A 19,977-nucleotide genomic window follows, 5' to 3' on the forward strand; every position below is an offset into this window, starting at 1 on the left:
GGGCCTGTTCCGTGCCACATCTCTAAATAAAAAATAACTTAGGAAGACTTTACCAGAGCCTGAAGCCAGAGGCTCACTGTAAGACATCGCACTTCAATACTGCAACTGTTAAAAATAGCAAACATTGTCATACACAGCTTTTTCTGAAGAAAAGCTGCAGGATTATAATGCTCATTGAGACTTTAGCTTTCAAATTTATTCAGAGAGAACATTCCTCCTTGTGATCTATTCTATAAATACTAATAGGTTGAGGAAGATAAAAATCAAATGCTGAACCATTACAGGAAGCTGTTCATCTGATTCCAGCTGAAATGGAAGTGCCAATGGCTATGGTGACAAAACCGCACCATGACATCCATGTATTTTTGTAGATCTCATGGATAAAGTCAAGGATGCTTTCACTTGTGAAGGCCACTGAGAAATGACAGGATTCTGTCCTCATGACCATGATCCTTCACACCCTGCATGGACTACTTGTCTCATCATTCATTACTGGCCCATTTGCTTCATAGCTCAGGCAAGTTAGTACCACCCCAGGGAGCTAGATGCGTGGCAAGGTGCTATTGTTTTTACGGCATACAGTAGAACACATTGCCACGCATTAACTATCAATACAAGAAAGAAAGGCATTGCATGGTTTATTCCTGTAGATAATTTAAACTTATGAATAAAGTTTATTTTGATTTTTAAAAATTGGATTTAACACTGGCCAGTTCAAAGAACAATTCTATAGTTACAATGTATCTACAATGCTTCCTTTGAATTAGATATAATTTTCACACCTCCTTCTTCACACCACTCTCCAGACATACCTTTCCTGATAAGGCATGCTCTCTCATCCAGGCAGAATCATGGTCAGTCTCTTCTGCATCCTCTCTAAAGCTTCCACATCCTATAATGCAGTCCTGATGAAGGGTCTCGACCCAAAACGTTGACTGTTTACTCTTTTTCATAGATGCTGCCTGGCCCGTTGAGTTTCTCCAGCAATTTCAGTCTGTCCCCTAAATTGAAGGGTTTCCTCTCCCTACCCGGCCGCTCCCTGTTCAGCAGCAGAAGACCCCTTTACTGTGGCCCTCCTCCACTGAGCTCTTGCAGTGGCTACACCAGTTACTGACCTCAGTTGGTCATTGTCCTGTCAATAACCAGACTATCCATAGTTTACCCAAATCAGGTTTATTATCATCAGCATGTGCCGTGAAATTTGTTGACGTAGCAGCAGCAGTTCAATGCAATACATACTATAGAAGAAAAATAAATAAAGAAATCGATTACAGCATATGTACATTGGAGATTAAAAGTCGTGCAGAAACAGAAATAATATATATTTAATAAGTGAGGTAGTGTCCAAAGCTTCAATGTCCATTTAAGAATCAGATAGCAGAGGGGAAGAAGCTGTTCCTGAATCACTGAGTGTGTGCCTTCAGGCTTCTGTATCTCCTACCTGATGGTAACAGTGAGAAAAGGGCATGCCCCGGGTGCTGGAGGTCCTTAATAATGGATGCTGCCTTTCTGAGACACTGCTCCTTGAAGATGTCCTAGGTACTTTGTAGACTAGTACCCAAGATGGAGCAGACTAAATTTACAACCCTCTGCAGTTTCTTTTGGTCCTGTGCAGTAGCGCCCCCCTCCCCCACACCAGACAGTGATGCAGCCCGTCAGAATGCTCTCCACGGTACATCTATCGAAGATTTTGAGTGTTTGTGTTGGCATACCAAATCTCTTCAAACTCCTAATGAAGTATAGTCACTGCCTTCCCTTCTTTACAACTGCATTGATATGTTGGGACCAGGTTAGGTCCTCAAAGATCTTGACACCCAGGAACTTGAAACTGCTCACTGTCTTCACCTCTGATCCCTCTATGAGGATTTCATAGAGGTATGTGTTCCTTCATCTTACCCTTCCTGAAGTCCACAATCAGCTCTTTCATCTTACTAATGTTGAGTGCCAGGTTGTTGCTGTGTAACCACTCCACTAGTTGGCATGTTTCACTTGTGTACGCCCTCTCGTCACCATTTGAGATTCTACCAACAATGGTTGTATCAGCAGCATTGAGCTATGCCTAGCCACAGAGTCCAAGGTATAGAGATGGCAGAGCAATGGGCTAAGACACTCTCCTGAGGTGCACTAATGTTGTTCGTCAGCGAAGAGGAGATACTATCACCTATCCGCACAGATTATGGTCTTCCAAGGATCCAACTGCAGACACAGATACAGAGATCCATGTTCTGCAACTTCTTAGTGGGGATTGTGGGAACAGGCCCAAGCTGGCCCAAGCTCCAATACACCATTTCTAAGCCGGCATGGCTACTCCAAACTACCAGCAAAAGACCTCAAGGATAAATACACATTATAACACTTGAATCCACTCCCCATCTGCCCATCATTGCTCCCTCCAGTCGGCCTCCTCACTCTGTCCCTTCAGTCCACTGTGTGCTTCTATCAGATTCCACACCCTTCAGCCCTTTGTCACTTCCACCTATCATATACCAGCTTCCTTCATTATTCACACTCCACCCTCCCTCACCTGCCTCTAACCTCCCCTCAGCTGGGCCCATCACTCAGCTCCCCTCACCTGGGCCCACTGCTAACCCACCCTCTCGTCACTTGGACACACCCTTCAGGCCCCCTCACCTGGATACACCACTCACCTCCCCTCACTTGGGCCCACCATTACACCCACCACCAACACCACCCCCCCCCCGCCCCAGCTTCTCTTCATTTGGACAAACGCTGCACCTCCTCACATAGATACACCACTAAACCCCACCCTCCACTCTCTCTTCACTTGCACAAACCCCTCACCTCAACAAACAATAGGTGCATGAGTAGGCCATTCGGCCCTTTGAGCCGGCACCACCATTCACTGTGATCATGGCTGATCATCCACAATCAGTACCCCGTTCCTGCCTTCTCCCCATATCCCCCGACTCCACTATCATTAAGAGCTCTATCTAACTCTTTCTTGTAAGCATCCAGAGAATTGGCCTCCACTGCCTTCTGAGGCAGAGCATTCCACAGATCCACAACTCTCTGGGTGAAAAAGTCTTTCCTCAACTCTGTTCTAAATGGCCTACCCCTTATTCTCAAATTGTGGCCTCTGGTTCTGGACTCCCCCAACATCGGAAACATGTTTCCTGCCTCTAGTGTGTCCAATCCCTTAATAATCTTATATGTTTCAATCAGATCCCCTCTCATCCTTCTAAATTCCAGTGTATACAAGCCCAGTTGCTCCAATCTTTCAATATATGACAGTCCCACCATGCTGGGAATTAACTTCGTGAACCTCCACTGCACTCCCTCAATAGCAAGAATGTCCTTCCTCAAATTTGGTGACCAAAACTATACACAACAATCCAGGTGTGGTCTCACCAGGGCCCTGTACAACTGCAGAAGGACCTCTTTGCTCCTATACTCAACTCCCCTTGTTATGAAGGCCAACATGCCATTAGCTTTCTTCACTGCCTGCTGTACCTGCATGCTTACTTTCAGTGACTGATGAACAAGGACACCTAGATCTTGTTGTACTTCCCATTTTCCTAACTTGACACCATTCAAATAGTAATCTTCCTTCCTGTTCTTGCCACCAAAGTGGATAAACTCACAGTTATCCACATTAAACTGCATCTGCCATGCATCTGCCCACTCACCCAACCTGTCCAAGTCACCCTGCATTCTCATAACATCCTCCTCGCATTTCACACTGCCATCCAGCTTTGTGTCATCTGCAAATTTGCTAATTACCTCCCTTCACCAGGACCCATCTCTCACCTCCACTCACCTGGGCCCACCACTAGCCCCCCCCCCCGATCTCTTCACTTTGACACACCCTGCAACCCCCACTCACCTGGACTCACCCCTCATCTCCCCTCAGCTGGACCCATCTTTTACCTCACCTCACACTGACCCACCTCTCACCTCCCCTCACCTGGACCCACCCCTCATCTCCCCTCACCTGGGCCCATCACTCACCTCCCCTCACATGGACCCATCTTTTACCTCACTTCACACTGACCCACCTCTCACCTCCCCTCACCTGGCCCCACCCCTCATCTCCCCTCACCCGGACCCACCTCTCATCTCCCCTCACCTGGCACCACCACTCAGCTCCCCTCACCACTTGCACCCTGGGAAGCAATCTCTGGCTGTCCACTCTATCTATGCCTCTTATCATCCTATGGGTGATATCTTTATGGGGGATATCATTGAAACCTGTCGAATATTGAAAGGTCTGGATAGCGTAGATTTGGGGAGGATGTCTCCTATGGTGGGGGAATCTAGCACCAGAGGACACAGCCTCAGAACAGAGGGACATCCATTTAGAACGGACATGAGGAGGAGTTTCTTTAGCCAGAGGGATGTGAATCTCTGGAATTCATTGCCACAGATGGTAATGAGTTGCCAAAGCAGAGATTGATAGGTTCTTAATTAGTCAAAGGTCAGGGGAAAAGGCAAGAGAATGGGATTGAGAAGGATAATAAATCAGCCATGATGGAATGGCAGAGCAGATTTGATGGACTTAATGACCTAATTCTGTTCCTTTGTCTTATGGTTGAAATATGTCTATTTTAACACTGTCTTGGAACCCACCCAAATGACTTTTGGTTTCTCAAGAGTTGGGCTCTGGTGGAAGGTGCTACAATTCTCGACTTAATTGCTTGAGAATGAATCTGGTCAGATGAATAGAGCATTGGAGTATTTCTGCAGTGGTGATTGATGAATGATTCACTTGGATGTCGCAGACAAGGGCAAACACAACATTGAAGTGAAAAAGGGAAACTTGCAGTGAGAACTGATTCGGCAAAAGTAGCCCAGAAACGGCAGCTCAAAAGGAAAATGGACTCTGAGGAATTTACCGAAATGAACATGACTCGGTGTAAACGTGCTCCCACAGAGAGAAAGGACAGGACCTGGCTGGCAGGTTGCACAGAGTGTAGCTCTGGGTCACAAAGAACAATCTGTAGGAGACACTTAAATTTTAAAACAACAGAAAGCCAAGGGAATAAAATGTGTCAGAGTGTAATTAAAAGGGAAACTAGTTAAGCAAAGAGGGAGTTCAAAGTTCAAAGTGTGAATAAATAATGAGAAATAAAATACTGAAAGCGTTTTCACAAGTTGCTAAAGATTCAGAGCTAATTACAGAGGAATGGGGCCAGTTAGAGGCCAAAGGGGTAACCAGCTTGGGGTGATGCGGAACATGGGAAATACTTAATAAATTCTTTGCATTTGTCTTCACAAAAAGATGCCAGATGAGTTTGAAGTACTGAATGGGATAAGTTTTCAGTGATACAGCACATCAGACACCCTATTCATATGCACCATGGCATGGTATGGCTGGGCAGGGATCATTCTCATGAACCTCCCCTAGACCCTTGCCAATGCCAGAATATCCTTTCTTAGACAAGGGGCCCAAACCTGCTCACAATACTCTGTGAAGCCTCAGCATTACATCCTTTGCTTTTATATTCTAGTCCTCTCAAAATGAATGCCAACATTGCATTTGCATTCCTTACCATGGACTCGACCTGCAAGTTAACCTTCAAGGAATCCTGCACAAGGACTCTCAAGTCTCTTTGCACCTCTGGTTTCTGGATTTGCTCTTGTTACATGCTCAAGGAGATTTTTTTTTAGTGAGAATGATGTAATGGTCTTTTGGAGGTCACCTGATGTGATTTTCCCGCCGATGTGAGGTCACGTGATGACATGTGCACCATGACTATATAACGGTCGACCCAGCTGATGCAGTTGGTTTTTAGTTTGTAGATTTCCAGGTAGAACGTGCTGTACCTCCATTTCTGTTGCGTGTTTGTTTTTGTGACGCAGTTTCATTTTTAAAACGGTTTTGCGTTCTGATGCAAGATACCACATTATTGGACTGAAAATTTTTGGCTAGATGTGTTGATTTACCCATTCCAACAGTAGAAGGGAGAGTGAAGAATTTATCGAAGTACAGGACCGAGGGATCGAGAGAAGTCAGCATCATTTGGCAGTTTAATAAAGGATTGACCTTATTGAGGCTTCATTGGAGGAGTAGCCACCTGCATTAAAGATAACTCTCGCCAAAAAGAGCAAGGAGTTCATGCAACGGTTTGCTCTCTCTCTGAAAGAATTTAAGGTCAGTTGTTTTAAATTGTTTATTTTTGGCATTGTGAATCCTGTGGACAGAACCAGCAGGAAAGTTGCGTCTGTGAAGAAATCCTTCTCCAGAGGAGTCTCGCCCAATTGAACGTGTAAATCTGTTGGACTTTCGAATTTACCATTTTAAGAACTATATCTGACTTTATCGCTTTAAGAACTGTTTTCGCATTTAACGCTTTAAGAACCAGTGCCGAGTGACAGAGTGATTTGTTGAACGGCTGCCTATTGGTTAACTTCCAGTTAAAGTTTTCGTTTTTTTTACCTTATCGTTTATCCGTGTTTAATAAATGTTTGGTTGTTTTTATATAACCTGTCTCAATTGATATTCATTGTTGCCATTTACATAACACTCTCTATTTAGAAAATAGTCTATGCCTTTATTCCTTCTATCAAAGAGCATGATCATACACTTCCCTGTACTATATTCCACCTGCCACCTCTTTGCCCATTCTCATAATCTAAGTCCTTCTGCAGACTCCCTGCTTCCTCAACACTACCTGGCCCTCCACCTGCTTTGTATCATCCACAAATTTGGTCACAAAGCCATTAATTCCGTCATCCAAGCCATTGACATATAATGTAAAAAGAAGTGGTCCCAACACTGAGTCTTTTGGAACACCTTTAGTCACTGGCATTCAGTCGTTGTTTCCTGCCAGTCTGCCATTCTTCCACCCTTCAATCAGTTAGTATCTTTCCAGTAATACCATGGGTTCTTATCATGTTAAGCAGCCTCATGTGCTGCACCTTGTCACAGGCCTTCTGAAAATCCAAGTAAACAACATCCACTGGCTCTTCTTTGTCTATCCTGCCTGTTATTTCCTCAATGAATCCCAGCAGATTTGTCAGGGTTGCTGAAGCAGCGTGGCTGAAAGGGCCAGAAGGGCCTATCTCTAAACAAAATAAATTAAAATTGTTCGACATTTCTTCGTCCAACACCATACCCTGCAAACTGCTCCTCTGTTTCTCTTGTGATCTCTTGCCCCTGAACTTTGACCCACCTCTCCTCCGGCCTCTCTGCGGCCATTTGCTCCTTGTGAGCTCCCAGTAAGTTTGTCTGCTGGAAATAACGAAACTCGGGTTGAGGTTTATAATGGCGGGATGTTTGATTTCCCAGATAGCAGACCATCTCTCACTGCTCCCATCTGTGGCTTCTACTGCTCTCCTGCCATCCGATGTGTCCACTGAACTTCAAAATTTCCTACCCAGCCCTTGACCCCTCTCCAGCGACCAATGCGATCAACAGCAACGTCCTGCAGGCAGTCCACAAAACTACTTCTGCCTTTAAATGTACTTCCACTACTAAACTGCGTGCTATTGGAGCCTGTAATTTACAGTTTGATTACGTGTTTTTGGGCCGACTGAGCGATCTAGAGTTTCTGCTGTCTCCAGGCAAGACTGGGAGCACAGTGTGCGGCCCAAAGGCAGAGCGTGAGCCCAAGATCAACTCCATTACTCCTCACTGATTAAGGCAATCACCCAGGTAAGTGGGTGTTCAACACCGTCTGCCTGCATTTGACTGGTCCCCCTCTCGCTTACCGCAGCTGGCGGAAGGAGCAGGAGTCTTCCTCACACTGAAAGGTTTGATCGGCATGGCTCGTGCCTATGAACTCATTTTTGGAGGACTCTGCGGTTCATGTTATGCCTGTTTCTGGTTACTCTTCATTTGTTATTTTATACGGCTTGATCGAAGCGCTTCACCTGCAGTCAATGAAAGACAGTACCAAACTGAACACCCCTAGACTGTTTTAGGAACTCTGTGGTTTGATTTCTAATATTCTCTGTGCTATTCACTCACTTTTTACCATTTGCTTGATTTCTTTGCTTTATTGTATGTTGGGTGTTTGATGTTTTCTTCATTAAATTAAATAAGCAGTGCAAAATACAAATAAAAAAGTAGTGAGGTAGTGTTCATGGGTTCAATGTCCATTCAGAAATTGGATGGCAGAGGGGAAGAAGTGTGTGCGTGTGTGTGTGTGTGTGTGTGTGTGTGTGTGTGTGTGTGTGTGTGTGTGTGTATGTACTTTAAAATTCATTTATACAATATTTAAGGTTGTACCTTTATCTGGAATTTAGGATTTTACTTCAATTCACCTTATAATATCTTGCTTCATTCTTCAGGTTGACCTGTTTATTCGTGAAGATGTACTGAATTCCATTGATGTTCAGACAATAGGCTCAGAACGTAAGTGACTATCCTGAAATTCAAGCTCTTCTAATGTGCTTAAAAGATTGAAAATGTCAGAGGAGGTAACAAAAGGCAAGCTGTTACCAGTAGATAAGGACTGCACAATAAAAGACCATGTATGTAAAATTCATAGCAAGAAGTTTAGAACAGTGGGCCTAGAGAGATATGAATAGAAAATAAGGAGATGATGCCAGCTCTCAGGCATTGGTTTGAACAAGTCAATGAAGCAATTTCAACATTTAAGAGAAGTTTGGATAGGTACATGGATAGTCGGGGTATGGAAGGCTACGGTCCCGGTGCAGGTCGATGGGAGAAGGCAGTTTAAATGGCTCGGCATGGGCTAGATGGGCCAAAGAGCCTGTTTCTGTGTTGTACTTTTCTATGACTATGACAAAAAAATGCAATGCACCAAGTATAAAATCAATCCCATAAAACACAAAGCAAAAGTAACTGTTTAAGTGTGGCCACATATGGAAATATTAGCTTATATACTTATACCAATTGTATGTACATGAAGTGACGGCCAGGTGCAGGAAAATCTGAACTTCAGTTGACTCTGACAGAACATAATAAATGGACAAAGTGACTCTTGGCAAGATGATCGGAGAACTGCCGTATGGGGATTTGATCCAGTACTCTGAGCAGGGGGGGAAACAGTGAAGTTAATTGACCAAGAGTTTCCACTGAGCGATATATACCACAAAATTCCCACACCCTCCTGTTCCTGCAGATCCCTGAAACAGCTGAACCACACCATTCCCAGTCAGCCATGCTCAGTTTGTTTTCCAAGTGTACGATGGCAGAGAATTTGGAATGATGCAAAGTGGCAGGGGAGAGATGGAGGCAACGGGATAGAAATTGAGCTTAGGTTGAAAAAAGAACAATTAATACTCACAAGATGCTGGAGAAGTTCAGCAGGTCCTATGAATGGAAATAAACAAAGTTTTGAGCCAGGACATCGACTGTTTATTCCCATTCATAGAAGCAGCCTGACCTGCTGAGCTCATCCAGCACACTGTGTGTATTGCTCTAGATTTCCAGCACCTGCAGTACCTCTTGTGTCTGCAGTTAATACTTCTTGAATCTGAAGGGAATGGAGAAAGTTCCTTGGCAGAGGAACGTGGAGCCAAGGGAGAAGGTCAATCATGATATCATTGAATGGCAGAGCAGGCGTGAAATTAAATGTCCTACCAGTTGATACTCATGCTCTGCATTTTACTATTTCTCTTTCTACACTCCTTAGTTAATTTATTTTTTATATACTCTTCTTATTGTAATTTATAGTTCTTATTACTGTGTATTACAATGTACTGCTGCCACAAAATAACAAATTTCACGATATATGCCGGTGATATTAAACCAGATTCCGGTTCTGATGCCTTACTTTCCTTTGACCTGCCCTTCAAAATTCTGAAATTAATGGTGGATTCAGCGTCCTTACAATTAGCCTTGCCGTTAATTTATAAATCTCCCATTCTTTTCCTACTTGTCAGAGCATGTATCTGTTCTCTATCTGCATGGTATTCTGTGCTGCCCGCTTATTACGTTTAGCATGGTAACGAGTCACATGAGTGGGGACGAGGTAAAGGCAGAGGGTACATGGATGAGAGGTGTATGGAGGGATATGGTCCAGGTGCAGGTCAGTGGGACTAGGCAGAAAAATGGTTCGGCACAGCTAAGAAGGGCCAAAAGGCCTGTTTCTGTGCTGTAATGTTCTATGGTTCTATGGAATAAATGACGTATTATTGCTTATTTCGAGGAAGTTGGTAGCTTGGGACTGGTGGAGGTTGTATCTTTTGCTGACTGCTCAATGATGTTTCAATTATGCGTAGCTTATGTTTGGGTGGGGGGGGGTCGCATCGTGCAAGTATAACAAGTCCATGGGATCGCAGGTGTTTTAGTTTTGCCACTACACTACTGAAGGAGAACTGTGAGTGAACTTGTGGCCACAGAATGGGGTACAACAGAAGGAGGCTATTCGACCCATTGGCTGCATTCTCACTCTCAACCAGAATAATTCACCTCCAACCCATTTTCCAGAGACTTGTAAACTTTTCTGATTACTTAGTTGTCCCGGTTCCTCTTAAGGAACACAACGGAACCTGTCTCCACCACTCCTGAGGTTTCATAAGGCATCGGTCAGACTGCACTTGGAGTATTGCCTGGAGTTTTAGACCTACCATCTCAGAAAGGATGTGCTGGCATCGGAGAGGGTCCAGAAGAAGTTCACGAGAGTTATGCCAGACATGAAAGGGTTAACATGTGGAGGAGCATTTGATGACTCTGGGCCTGTACTAGCTGGAATTTAGAAGAATGACGGGGGGGGGGGCCGAAGTGGTGGAGGATCTCATTGAGGCCTACAAATATTGAAAGGCCTATATGGAGTGGACACAGAGAGGATGTCCCCTATAGTGGGGAAGACTAGGACCAGAGGGCACAGCCTCAGGATAGAAGGGCATCCCTTTAGAACAGAGATGAGGAGGAATTTCTTTAGCCAGAGGGTGGTGAATCTGTAGAATTCATTGCCACAGGTGGCTATGGGGAACGTGATTTATAGCAGAAATTGATAGGTTCTTGATTAATCAGGGGGTCAAACGTTACAGGGAGAAGGTGGGAGAATGAGGTTGAAAGAGAGAATAAAGCAGCCATGATGGAATGGTGGAATAGATTTGATGGGCTGAATGGCCTATAATTCTGCTCCTATGTCTTATAGTCTCAAGCATCAGTGGGCGATCACCTATTTTCTTGCTCCCTGAGTAAAACTTCAAAAGCCTTTTCTATGATTGAATCTTCCTGTATTCTTTTAACCATCAAAATTTCCAAGGCAGTGAACCCAGAAATGCAGTGTTTAAAAAATAAACATATTTACTATAGTGTTCTGCAGCCCCATTTTCAGGATTTTACCAACTGACCTTATATATTGTGAACACATTAAACACTTGTTGATTGAGGTGTTAAAGATTAGCTTTATTTGCCACCTGTACATCAAAACATCGAAACGTACAGTGAAATGCGTTGTTTGTGTCCGAAGATGTGCTGGGGGCTACCTACAAATGTCGCACTAAGATAGTAATAAGCCTACCACTTATTAACCCTTACCCGTACGTCTTTGGGATGTGAGGTGAAATCGGAGCACCTGGAGTAAAGGTGTCTGGCTGACTAGTTGAACAATGTTTCTTTATGTGCTGTCATGTAAGCAGAGAAATCAAGCAACTCTAGGCAGCTTTGGTATCTCAGGTCAGTTTTCCAAGAGAACAGAAAGCTCGGGAAGCGGAATTAATTTATTTTATTTATTTACGGATACAGCACGAGGTAGGCCCATCGGGCCCTTCAAACCATGCCACCCCAGCAGCCCCTGACACCCCTGATTTTACCCTAAACTACTCACAGGACAATTTACAAATGACCAATTAGCCTACTAACTGGTACGTCCTTGGACCGCTGGAGGGAAACCAGAACACCCGGTGAGAACCCGTGCAATCGACTGGGAGGACGGACAGAGACTCCTTACAGAGCACATCGGAATTCAACTCTGAGCTCCAGGCCAAGCTGTAACAGTGTCATGATAACAGCTACGCTATCATTTTCTGACAACATATAGGTCTACAAATAAAAAATAGAACAGTACGGCAAAGGAGCAGACCCCCCGCCCCCCAGTTCACAATGTTGTGGAGACAACAACACTCACTTGCCCCATCTATGAAATGTTCCCACAACCAATTATCTCACTTTAACGCACACAAAATGCTGGAGGAACGCAGCAGGCCAGGCAGCATTATGTGTCCTGCCGAAGGGTTTCGGCCCAAAATATCAACTGTACTTTTTTCCATAGACACTGCCTGGCCTGCTGAGTTCCTCCAGCGTTTTTGTGTGTGTGTGTGTTGCTTCGATTTCCAGCATCTTGTTTGTGATCTCACTTTAAGGACTCTTTATCTCATTATTTCATGTTGTCATTATTTATTGCTATTTATTTATAATTGCATTTGCATAGTTTGTTGTTTTCTGCTCGCTAGTTGGCCTTTCATTGATCCTGTTATTGTTACTATTCTATAGATTTGCTGAGTATGCCCGCAGGAAAGTGAATCTCAGAATCTCAGGGTTGTACTTGGTGACGTGTACTCTGATAATAAATTTTACTTTGAACCTTGAACTCATTAAATTAGTAATCAAGTTCCCATTAACAGAATCTCTTCTGCCTGCAGGATCAAGTCAAGTTAAGTTTATTGTCATTTAACTATATACATATATATAACATATACAATCATATAATGTACAGTGGTATGCAAAAGTTTGGGCACCCCTGGTCAAAATTTCTGTTACCGTGAATAGTTAAGTGAGTAGAAGATGAACTGATCTCCAAAAGTCATAAAGTTAAAGATGAAACATTTTAAGCAAGATTAGTGTATTATTTTTGTTTTGTACAATTTTAGAGTGAAAAAAAGGAAAGGAGCACCATGCAAAAGTTTGGGCACCCTGAGAGATTTGAGCTCTCAGATAACTTTTACCAAGGTCTCAGACCTTAATTAGCTTGTTAGGGCTATGGCTTGTTCACAGTCATCATTAGGAAAGGCCGGGTGATGTAAATTTCAAAGCTTTATAAATACCCTGACACCTCAAACCCTGTCCCAACAATCAGCAGCCATGGGCTCCTCTAAGCAGCTGCCTAGCGCTCTGAAAATTTAAATAAATGATGCCTGCAAAGCAGGAGAAGGATATAAGAAGATACCAAAGCGTTTTCAGGTAGCCGTTTCCTCAGTTCGTAATGTAATTAAGGAATGACAGTTAACAGGAATGGTGGAGGTCAAGTTGAGGTCTGGAAGACCAAGAAAACATTCCAAGAGAACTGCTCGTAGGATTGCTAGAAAGGCAAATCAAAACCCCCGTTTGACTGTAAAAGACCTTCAGGAAGATTTAGCAGACTCTGGAGTGGTGGTGCACTGTTCTACTGTGCAGCGACCCCTGTATAAATATGACCTTCATGGAAAAGTCATCAGAAGAAAACCTTTCCTACGTCCTCACCATAAAATTCAGCATCAGAAGTTTGCAAAGGAACATCTAAACAAGCCTGGTGCATTTTAGAATCAAGTCCTGTGGACTGATGAAGTTAAAATAGAACATTTTGGCCGCAATGAGTAAAGGTATGTTTGGAGAAAAAAGGGTGCAGAGCTTCATGAAAAGAACTCCTCTCCAACTGTTAAGCACAGGGGTGGATCGATCATATTTTTGGCTCGTGTTGCAGCCAGTGGCACGGGGAACATTTCATTGGTAGAGGGAAGAATGAATTCAATAAAATACCAGCAAATTCTGGAAGCAAACGTCACACCATCTGTAAAAAAGCTGAAGATGAAAAGAGGATGGCTTCTACAACAGGATAATGAACCTAAACACACCTCAAAATCCACAATGGACTACCTCAAGAGGCACAAGCTGAAGGTTTTTGTCATGGCCCTCACATTCCCCCGACCTAAACATCATCGAGAATCTGTGGACAGACCTCAAAAGAGCAGTGCATGCAAGACGGTCCAAGAGTCTCTCAGAATTAGAAGCCTTTTGCAAGGAAGAATGGGCGAAAATCCCCCAAACAAGAATTGAAAGACTCTTCGCTGGCTACAGAAAGCATTTACAAGTTGTGATACTTGCTAAAGGGGGTGTTACTAAGTACTGACCATGTAGGGTGCCCAAACTTTTGCTTCGGGCCATTTTCCTTTTTTGTTATTTTGAAACTGTAAAAGATGGAAATAAAAAAGTACTCTTGCTTAAAATATTAAAGAAATGTGTCAGCTTTAACTTTATGCCTTTTGGAAATCAGGTCATTTTTTACTCACTTAGCTATTCACAGTAACAAAAATTTTGACCAGGGTGCCTAAACTTTTGCATGCCACTGTATATAGAAACAAGGCAATGTTTCTCTGAACAGGGTGTAAAGCACAGTAGTATACATAATGTGCATAACATACAGTAACTAACAGCAAGGATAAAATCTACAGATGAATCACAGTATACTTAATAACTAACAGCATCTTCCGATCATAAAGACGTACAGGACATGACCGAACTATTACACTCAGAGACAAAGTGGTCGCTGGGTCTGAACACACCGCCATCTTGGATGTCTGTATCCTTCCATTCCCTGCATATTCATGTGCCTCGCATTGTATTTGCTTCCACCACCACTGTCAGAGCATTCCAGGCACCGACCTCTCTGTGGATAAACTTGTCCTGTTCATCTCCTTTGAACTTACTGCCTCTCACCTTAAATGCATACCCTCTGACATTAGACATCTTAAACCTTGGTAAAAGATATTGTCTGACTACTCTATCTATGCCTCTTGGAATCATATAAACCTCCATCAGATCTCCCTTTAGCCTTCGCCTTTCCCATTCTCAAGAGAGAGGGATGTCCCTATGGCGCAGCATTTCAGGAAGAGTAAAGTTTCTTGTCCTTATAATCAGTATTCCTCCCATGTCCAATTTCACCGAGATAAAATTATGTGGTCACCTTTGTGGTTTCTTGGATTTGCTTAAAAGAGCAACTGATGGAGAGATCTGGTGGAACTTAACAAGATTAGGAATGATTCACCTGAGAGATGTAAACTCATACGCAGAATTAATTAGATAAAAGGCATTGGATTGTTCTGTCTGAAACCTGGAGATTGGAGACCAGGGAGGCCTGTTTTGGAGTTGGAGGCCTGTCTGTTTGTCCGTGTGGGTGAGTGGGAGGGAGGGAGGGAGGAACAAGGTTTGTTGTTTTGTAGCTTGTTGTCCTCTCTTGTTCTGCTGAGCATCGTGGGCATACGATGTTAGCACTGGAATGTGTGCTGACTCTTGTGGCCTGCCCCAAGCACATCCTTAGGTGTGTAGGTTGTTAACACAAGCAGTGTGTTTCACTGTATGCTTCGCTTCACTGTATGAATCTGAGAATGCGGAATGCCCTTAAAATGCAGTATCTTCAATTTTCAATATTCAGACCTTCTTCCGTTTCCAAGAGACATAACAATATTATCTAATTTTGGTAAGTAAAACCATTCTCCACACACCAGAACTCACTTAGACTCATTCACAAGTTCTACATTTCAATAAATTCAAGCCCTGCTAAATGTTTGGACCACGGTGGGTTATTGTATTGAGGAGGGCATTGCCCACTCATGTTTCCAGTTTTGGGTCCTACCTGCTCTGTAACTGGTTTCTGGTTTTACTGTTTCAAACTGGCTAGCATGGTAGTGTAGTGGTAAGCACGAGGCTTTACACTGTCTGCGATCAGGGTTCAATTCCCACCATTGTCTGCAAGGAGTTCGTACGTTTTGCCTGTGACTGCATGGGTTTCCTCTGGGTGCTCCAGTTCCCTCCCACATTCCAAAGACGTGCGGGTTAGAATGTTGTGGGCACGCTATGTTGGCACTGGAAGCATGGTGACACTTGTGGGCTGCCCCCAGCACATCCTCAGGCTGTGTTGGTTGTTGATGTAAAATGAGACATTTTGCTGTATATTTCAATGCTTCAAATTCCATCTGACAAATGAAGCTAATCTTTAAATCTCTTTAGCTTCTAATCTTCATGCGGTAATTCTCTGCAAATTTCGGCTCATCTTTGCCCGGTGAGGACCACGTCACACATATGAATTGTACCTAAAATTTTTGAGTTCTATTATCTTTCTCTGGAACCTCAAGATCCTGCTCTTTAAATTCTCCTTCAGATCGGCCGGCTGGTAGCGCAATGACATCGGCGCTGGACCCGGTTCCCGGGTTCGAAACCAGTCGGGTCCGCTCCCGAGTACGCTTTCCATCCGTGCCGGGTTGAATGTCGAGATCGCAACTCGACCTCGTAAGATAAAAGGAAAAACACTGCGAAAATATCTGCGTGAGGAGTGGCACGTCACAGTGTCTCTCTCGCTCTGCGCCTTGTAAAAGCCATGAAAAAGACATCATCACGGATGCACAGACTCGCACGCACGCAGGCACACGCCAAAAAAAAATTCTCCCCTCAGATCAATAACACAAAAAAAAAATCATCTTTCAGTGATCTTTTATAACTATGAACCCAACCTGTAGAACCTAGCTCCCTGTTCTGCACTCACTCATTCAGTGGAGGCCAATAACTCATCACCACTGTCTCCAACTTGAATTTTCTGCCAGCATGACCTCTTCAGAGGGTTGCTAAAAACTGGAGCAGACCTTTGTTTCATGCCCGTAATTGCTCCTGCATTGCTCATAGACAATTTCCCACTCTGAATGACTGCTTTAAATGACAATAAACGTGGAGTACCTGGCCTGCTGAATGGCATCCACCCAGGTCTCACAGTCCGCCTCTTCCTCAATCCGGAGTTCCAACGGTTTATTACCTTCGTGGCCAAAATTTATGGTGAAGTAATGCTGCACAGAGAAAATAAATGACAACATTAATCACTCTCCCCTTGATGGCCATGTGCTGTAGAGAATTAGGGGAGCAGGGCGGCACCTTATGTGGTCACTCCTGGTTTCTGTCACATCTCTAGTACAGATGGTGGCCAAGAGGACCTCTAGTGAAGCACGCAAAGAATGATTTTTTTCCACTACCAATGAATATCTGCAGTGGTTAGCACAACACTTTACAGTGCCAGTGACAGGGGTTCGATTCCCACTGTTTGCAAGCAGAAAACAGCAGCTCCACTGCTCTTTCTGAAGCCTGACCGTTTTAGGGCTACACACTCAAAATGCTGGAGGAACTCAGCAGGTCAGGCGGCATCTATGGAGGGAAATGAACAGTTGACATTCTGGGCCAAGACCTTTCTGTTTATTCCCCTCCACAGCCTGCTGCCTGACCTGCTGAGTTCCTTCAGGGGTGGGTGGGTAGGTGTGTGTGTGGTGTGTGTGTGTGTGTGTGTGTGTGTGTGCGTGTGTGTGTGTGTGTGTGTGTGTGTGTGTGTGTGTGTGTGTGTGTGTCTCAGATTTCCAGCATCTGCAGAAACTCTTGCATTTAAGATTTTAAGGTTCAAACCTTCTGCATATTTTGTATTCTCTGCTGCTGGCTTGTTGCTCTGTTGCTCGAGGCATTGCCCAGGGTGACATCTTACTGACAGTTATCTGGCTGAGCTCTAGTGGAGGCAGTAACAAGGCAGTGCCCCAAGGCATCTTACTGACATTATCTGGCTTGTTGCCCTGTTACCCAAGGCAGTTTCCAGGACATCTTCCTGCCAATTATCTGGCTAAGAATCCAAGGCCAGCAGTAACAAGTTAACTCCACCATGGATGGTCCGAGCCCAGCTGTGAAAGGAGAAGGGTCGGGCATGGGGTGAAACCCAGAGCTCCAGAAACACTAACAGAAGCTCCAAAGACCTTATCCCTAGCCGAGGAAGGATTTTCACACCTAGAAAACATATGAAGCCGTGTGGTGAAATCAGAAGCCACAGAACCAATCAACCTTAAGCCCGAGACAGAAGACCCTGGCGAGCTGCTGTCAGCAGCCTGTGCCCCAGTAAGGCTTAAGAACAAGCAACAACAAGTTGAGAAAAATTTGGTGATTTTACAATGAGCAAAACTTATGTTTCAGGATTTTGAAAAGGATTATTTTGGTAACTTTTGCACAAGAGAAGATGAGTTGACTTATATTTACTATTTCCAAGAACAGTTGAGAAATGTTACCACTATTGCTATTTTTTCACATAGACCTTGAGTATTCAGTAATTCTACACATTATATAATGCTGTAACACTTCTAAGTAATTTCAGATACTGTATCACAAAAATAAAATCATTATTCCAGTTTCAGCTGTGACACTTCCCCTTCCTGCGAGATTCTTATGCTGAGAATTACAGTTTTCCTCTGGAATTTTTAGTATTTCACATCATTCAAAAATATTCAGTTTATACTTCCTTTATTATATAATAAATATTATTAAATTCTTAAAGATTTTCATTTTATTTTTAAAAATTCAATGTTCTCTTGTGTAAACACACAATGATAGTCTATTTCTAACCTGCCTCAAACAAATAAGGAGATTCTGGTCTGTCACTATTCATCCAGATGTACTTTCCACAAACTGATGATATTATTAAATAAAATATACACATTTGTTATCCTGGATATGCAGCATCCTATAAATTTTAATGGGTTTATTTTGTTTCAAGCATTCTGGTCTCAACAAATTTAAACATTATTAAATCGTGAAGATTCTACAGAATTCTGAATTTTTTTTTACAGAACAGAGAACACTGCAACACAGTACAGGCCTTTCAGCCCATGATGTTGTGCCAACATCTTAACCTACTGTATAGATCAATCTAACCATTCCCTCCTTCATCACCCTCATTTTTCTATCATCCACGTAACGAAAGATTTCCTCAGCTTCCCTCTAATCCTCCACAGTTTCTGTAAATCAGATGTCATCTGGTTATTGAGTTCCTAGAAAAATTAGTTTTCCAACCATTCTTAACAGAACATAAACAATTCTATTAACTTGAACTAAGCGTTGTCACAATCTCTTCTACTCAAAACAAAACAAGTCCCAACCTAGCCAATCTTTCCACTTTGCTGGATTTCTCTAGCCTTGGCTCAAGTCCAGAATATGCTTAACTTCACGGAGACTGTTCTTTCCAGAATTTAGCTCCTGCGATATTCATTTTATGGATGCTACGGTGGAGATGATGTTGGCCATATCCACACTGGAGATACGACAACGGTCATGAGTGGCTACATAAGGTACTATGCAATTCAGTTTTCAGCTTTCTGTATTTTTATATCAGCGTAATTAGTATAAAAGGAAGCAAAGTGAATCAGTAAAAAAATGTATGAGTGTTTATATTCACAGTAGCTAAGCCCCGTCTGTACATGAAGGCAACAGCAGTGTTGCACTTGGCATAACATTATTCCAGCTGCAGCAGCTCAGGTTCAATCGCACTGCTGTCTGGAAGGAGTTTATCTGTTCTCTCCCTAACTGTGTGCGTCTCCACCAAGTGCTCTGGCTTCCTCCCACATTTCAAAGGCTTACCAGTTCATAGGTCAATTGACCACATGGGTGTAATTGGACAGCGCAGACGTTATTTCTAAATAAATACCAGAATAATAGTGTAAAGTGTCTTGGTTCTCCTCGGGATCTGATTCTATTACCTTCACCACTCCAGGGGCAAATTACCGTACAGGCTGGGCAGCTGCACCCTATTACTGCTCAACAAAGTCCTCATATCCTTCTCTCCATTTCCACCTACCCAGACCACAATGCACACTTAAATGAACCCCTACTGTTGTATATTTAATATTTTTTCTTAGATTGTGAGGTCCTCTTTTATTGTCATTTAGTAATGCATGCATTAAGAAATGATACAATTTGTTCCTCCAGAATGATATCACAGAAACACGTGACAAACCAAGACTAAGAAAAACTGGCAAAACCCATATAATTATAACATATAGTTACAACAGTGCGAGCAATACCGTAATTTGATGAAGAACAAACCATGGGCACGATAAAAAAGGTCTCAAAGTCTCTCAAAAGTCCCATCATCTCACGCAGATGGTTAAAGGGAGAAACTCTCCCTGCCATGAGCTTCCAGCGCCGCAAACTTGCCGATGCAGCACCCTGGAAACACCCGACCACAGTCCGACTCTGAGTCCATCTGAAAACTTCGCGCCTCAGACCAGCTCTCCGACACTGAGCACCGAGCACCATCTCTGCCGAGCGCTTCG

The 19,977-nt window shown here is 43.4% G+C and overlaps 1 protein-coding gene across 2 annotated transcripts in view; it reads right to left on the minus strand.

Moving 5' to 3' along the window:
- LOC134357231 (ras-specific guanine nucleotide-releasing factor 2-like) overlaps positions 1 to 19,977 on the minus strand; it is a 172,025-nt gene that overhangs the window by 137,274 nt on the left and 14,774 nt on the right. The window contains exon 2 of one of the 2 annotated variants that reach the window (XM_063068554.1): positions 16,583 to 16,689. The exons of the other annotated variant lie outside the window; for it this stretch is intronic. Coding sequence (XP_062924624.1) covers positions 16,583 to 16,689 — 107 coding nt within the window. The remainder of the gene's footprint in view (positions 1 to 16,582; positions 16,690 to 19,977) is intronic. 2 annotated transcript variants of the gene reach the window in all.

The sequence above is a fragment of the Mobula hypostoma genome, chromosome 16, assembly GCF_963921235.1.
Source record: "Mobula hypostoma chromosome 16, sMobHyp1.1, whole genome shotgun sequence".
Lineage (NCBI taxonomy): Eukaryota > Metazoa > Chordata > Chondrichthyes > Myliobatiformes > Myliobatidae > Mobula > Mobula hypostoma.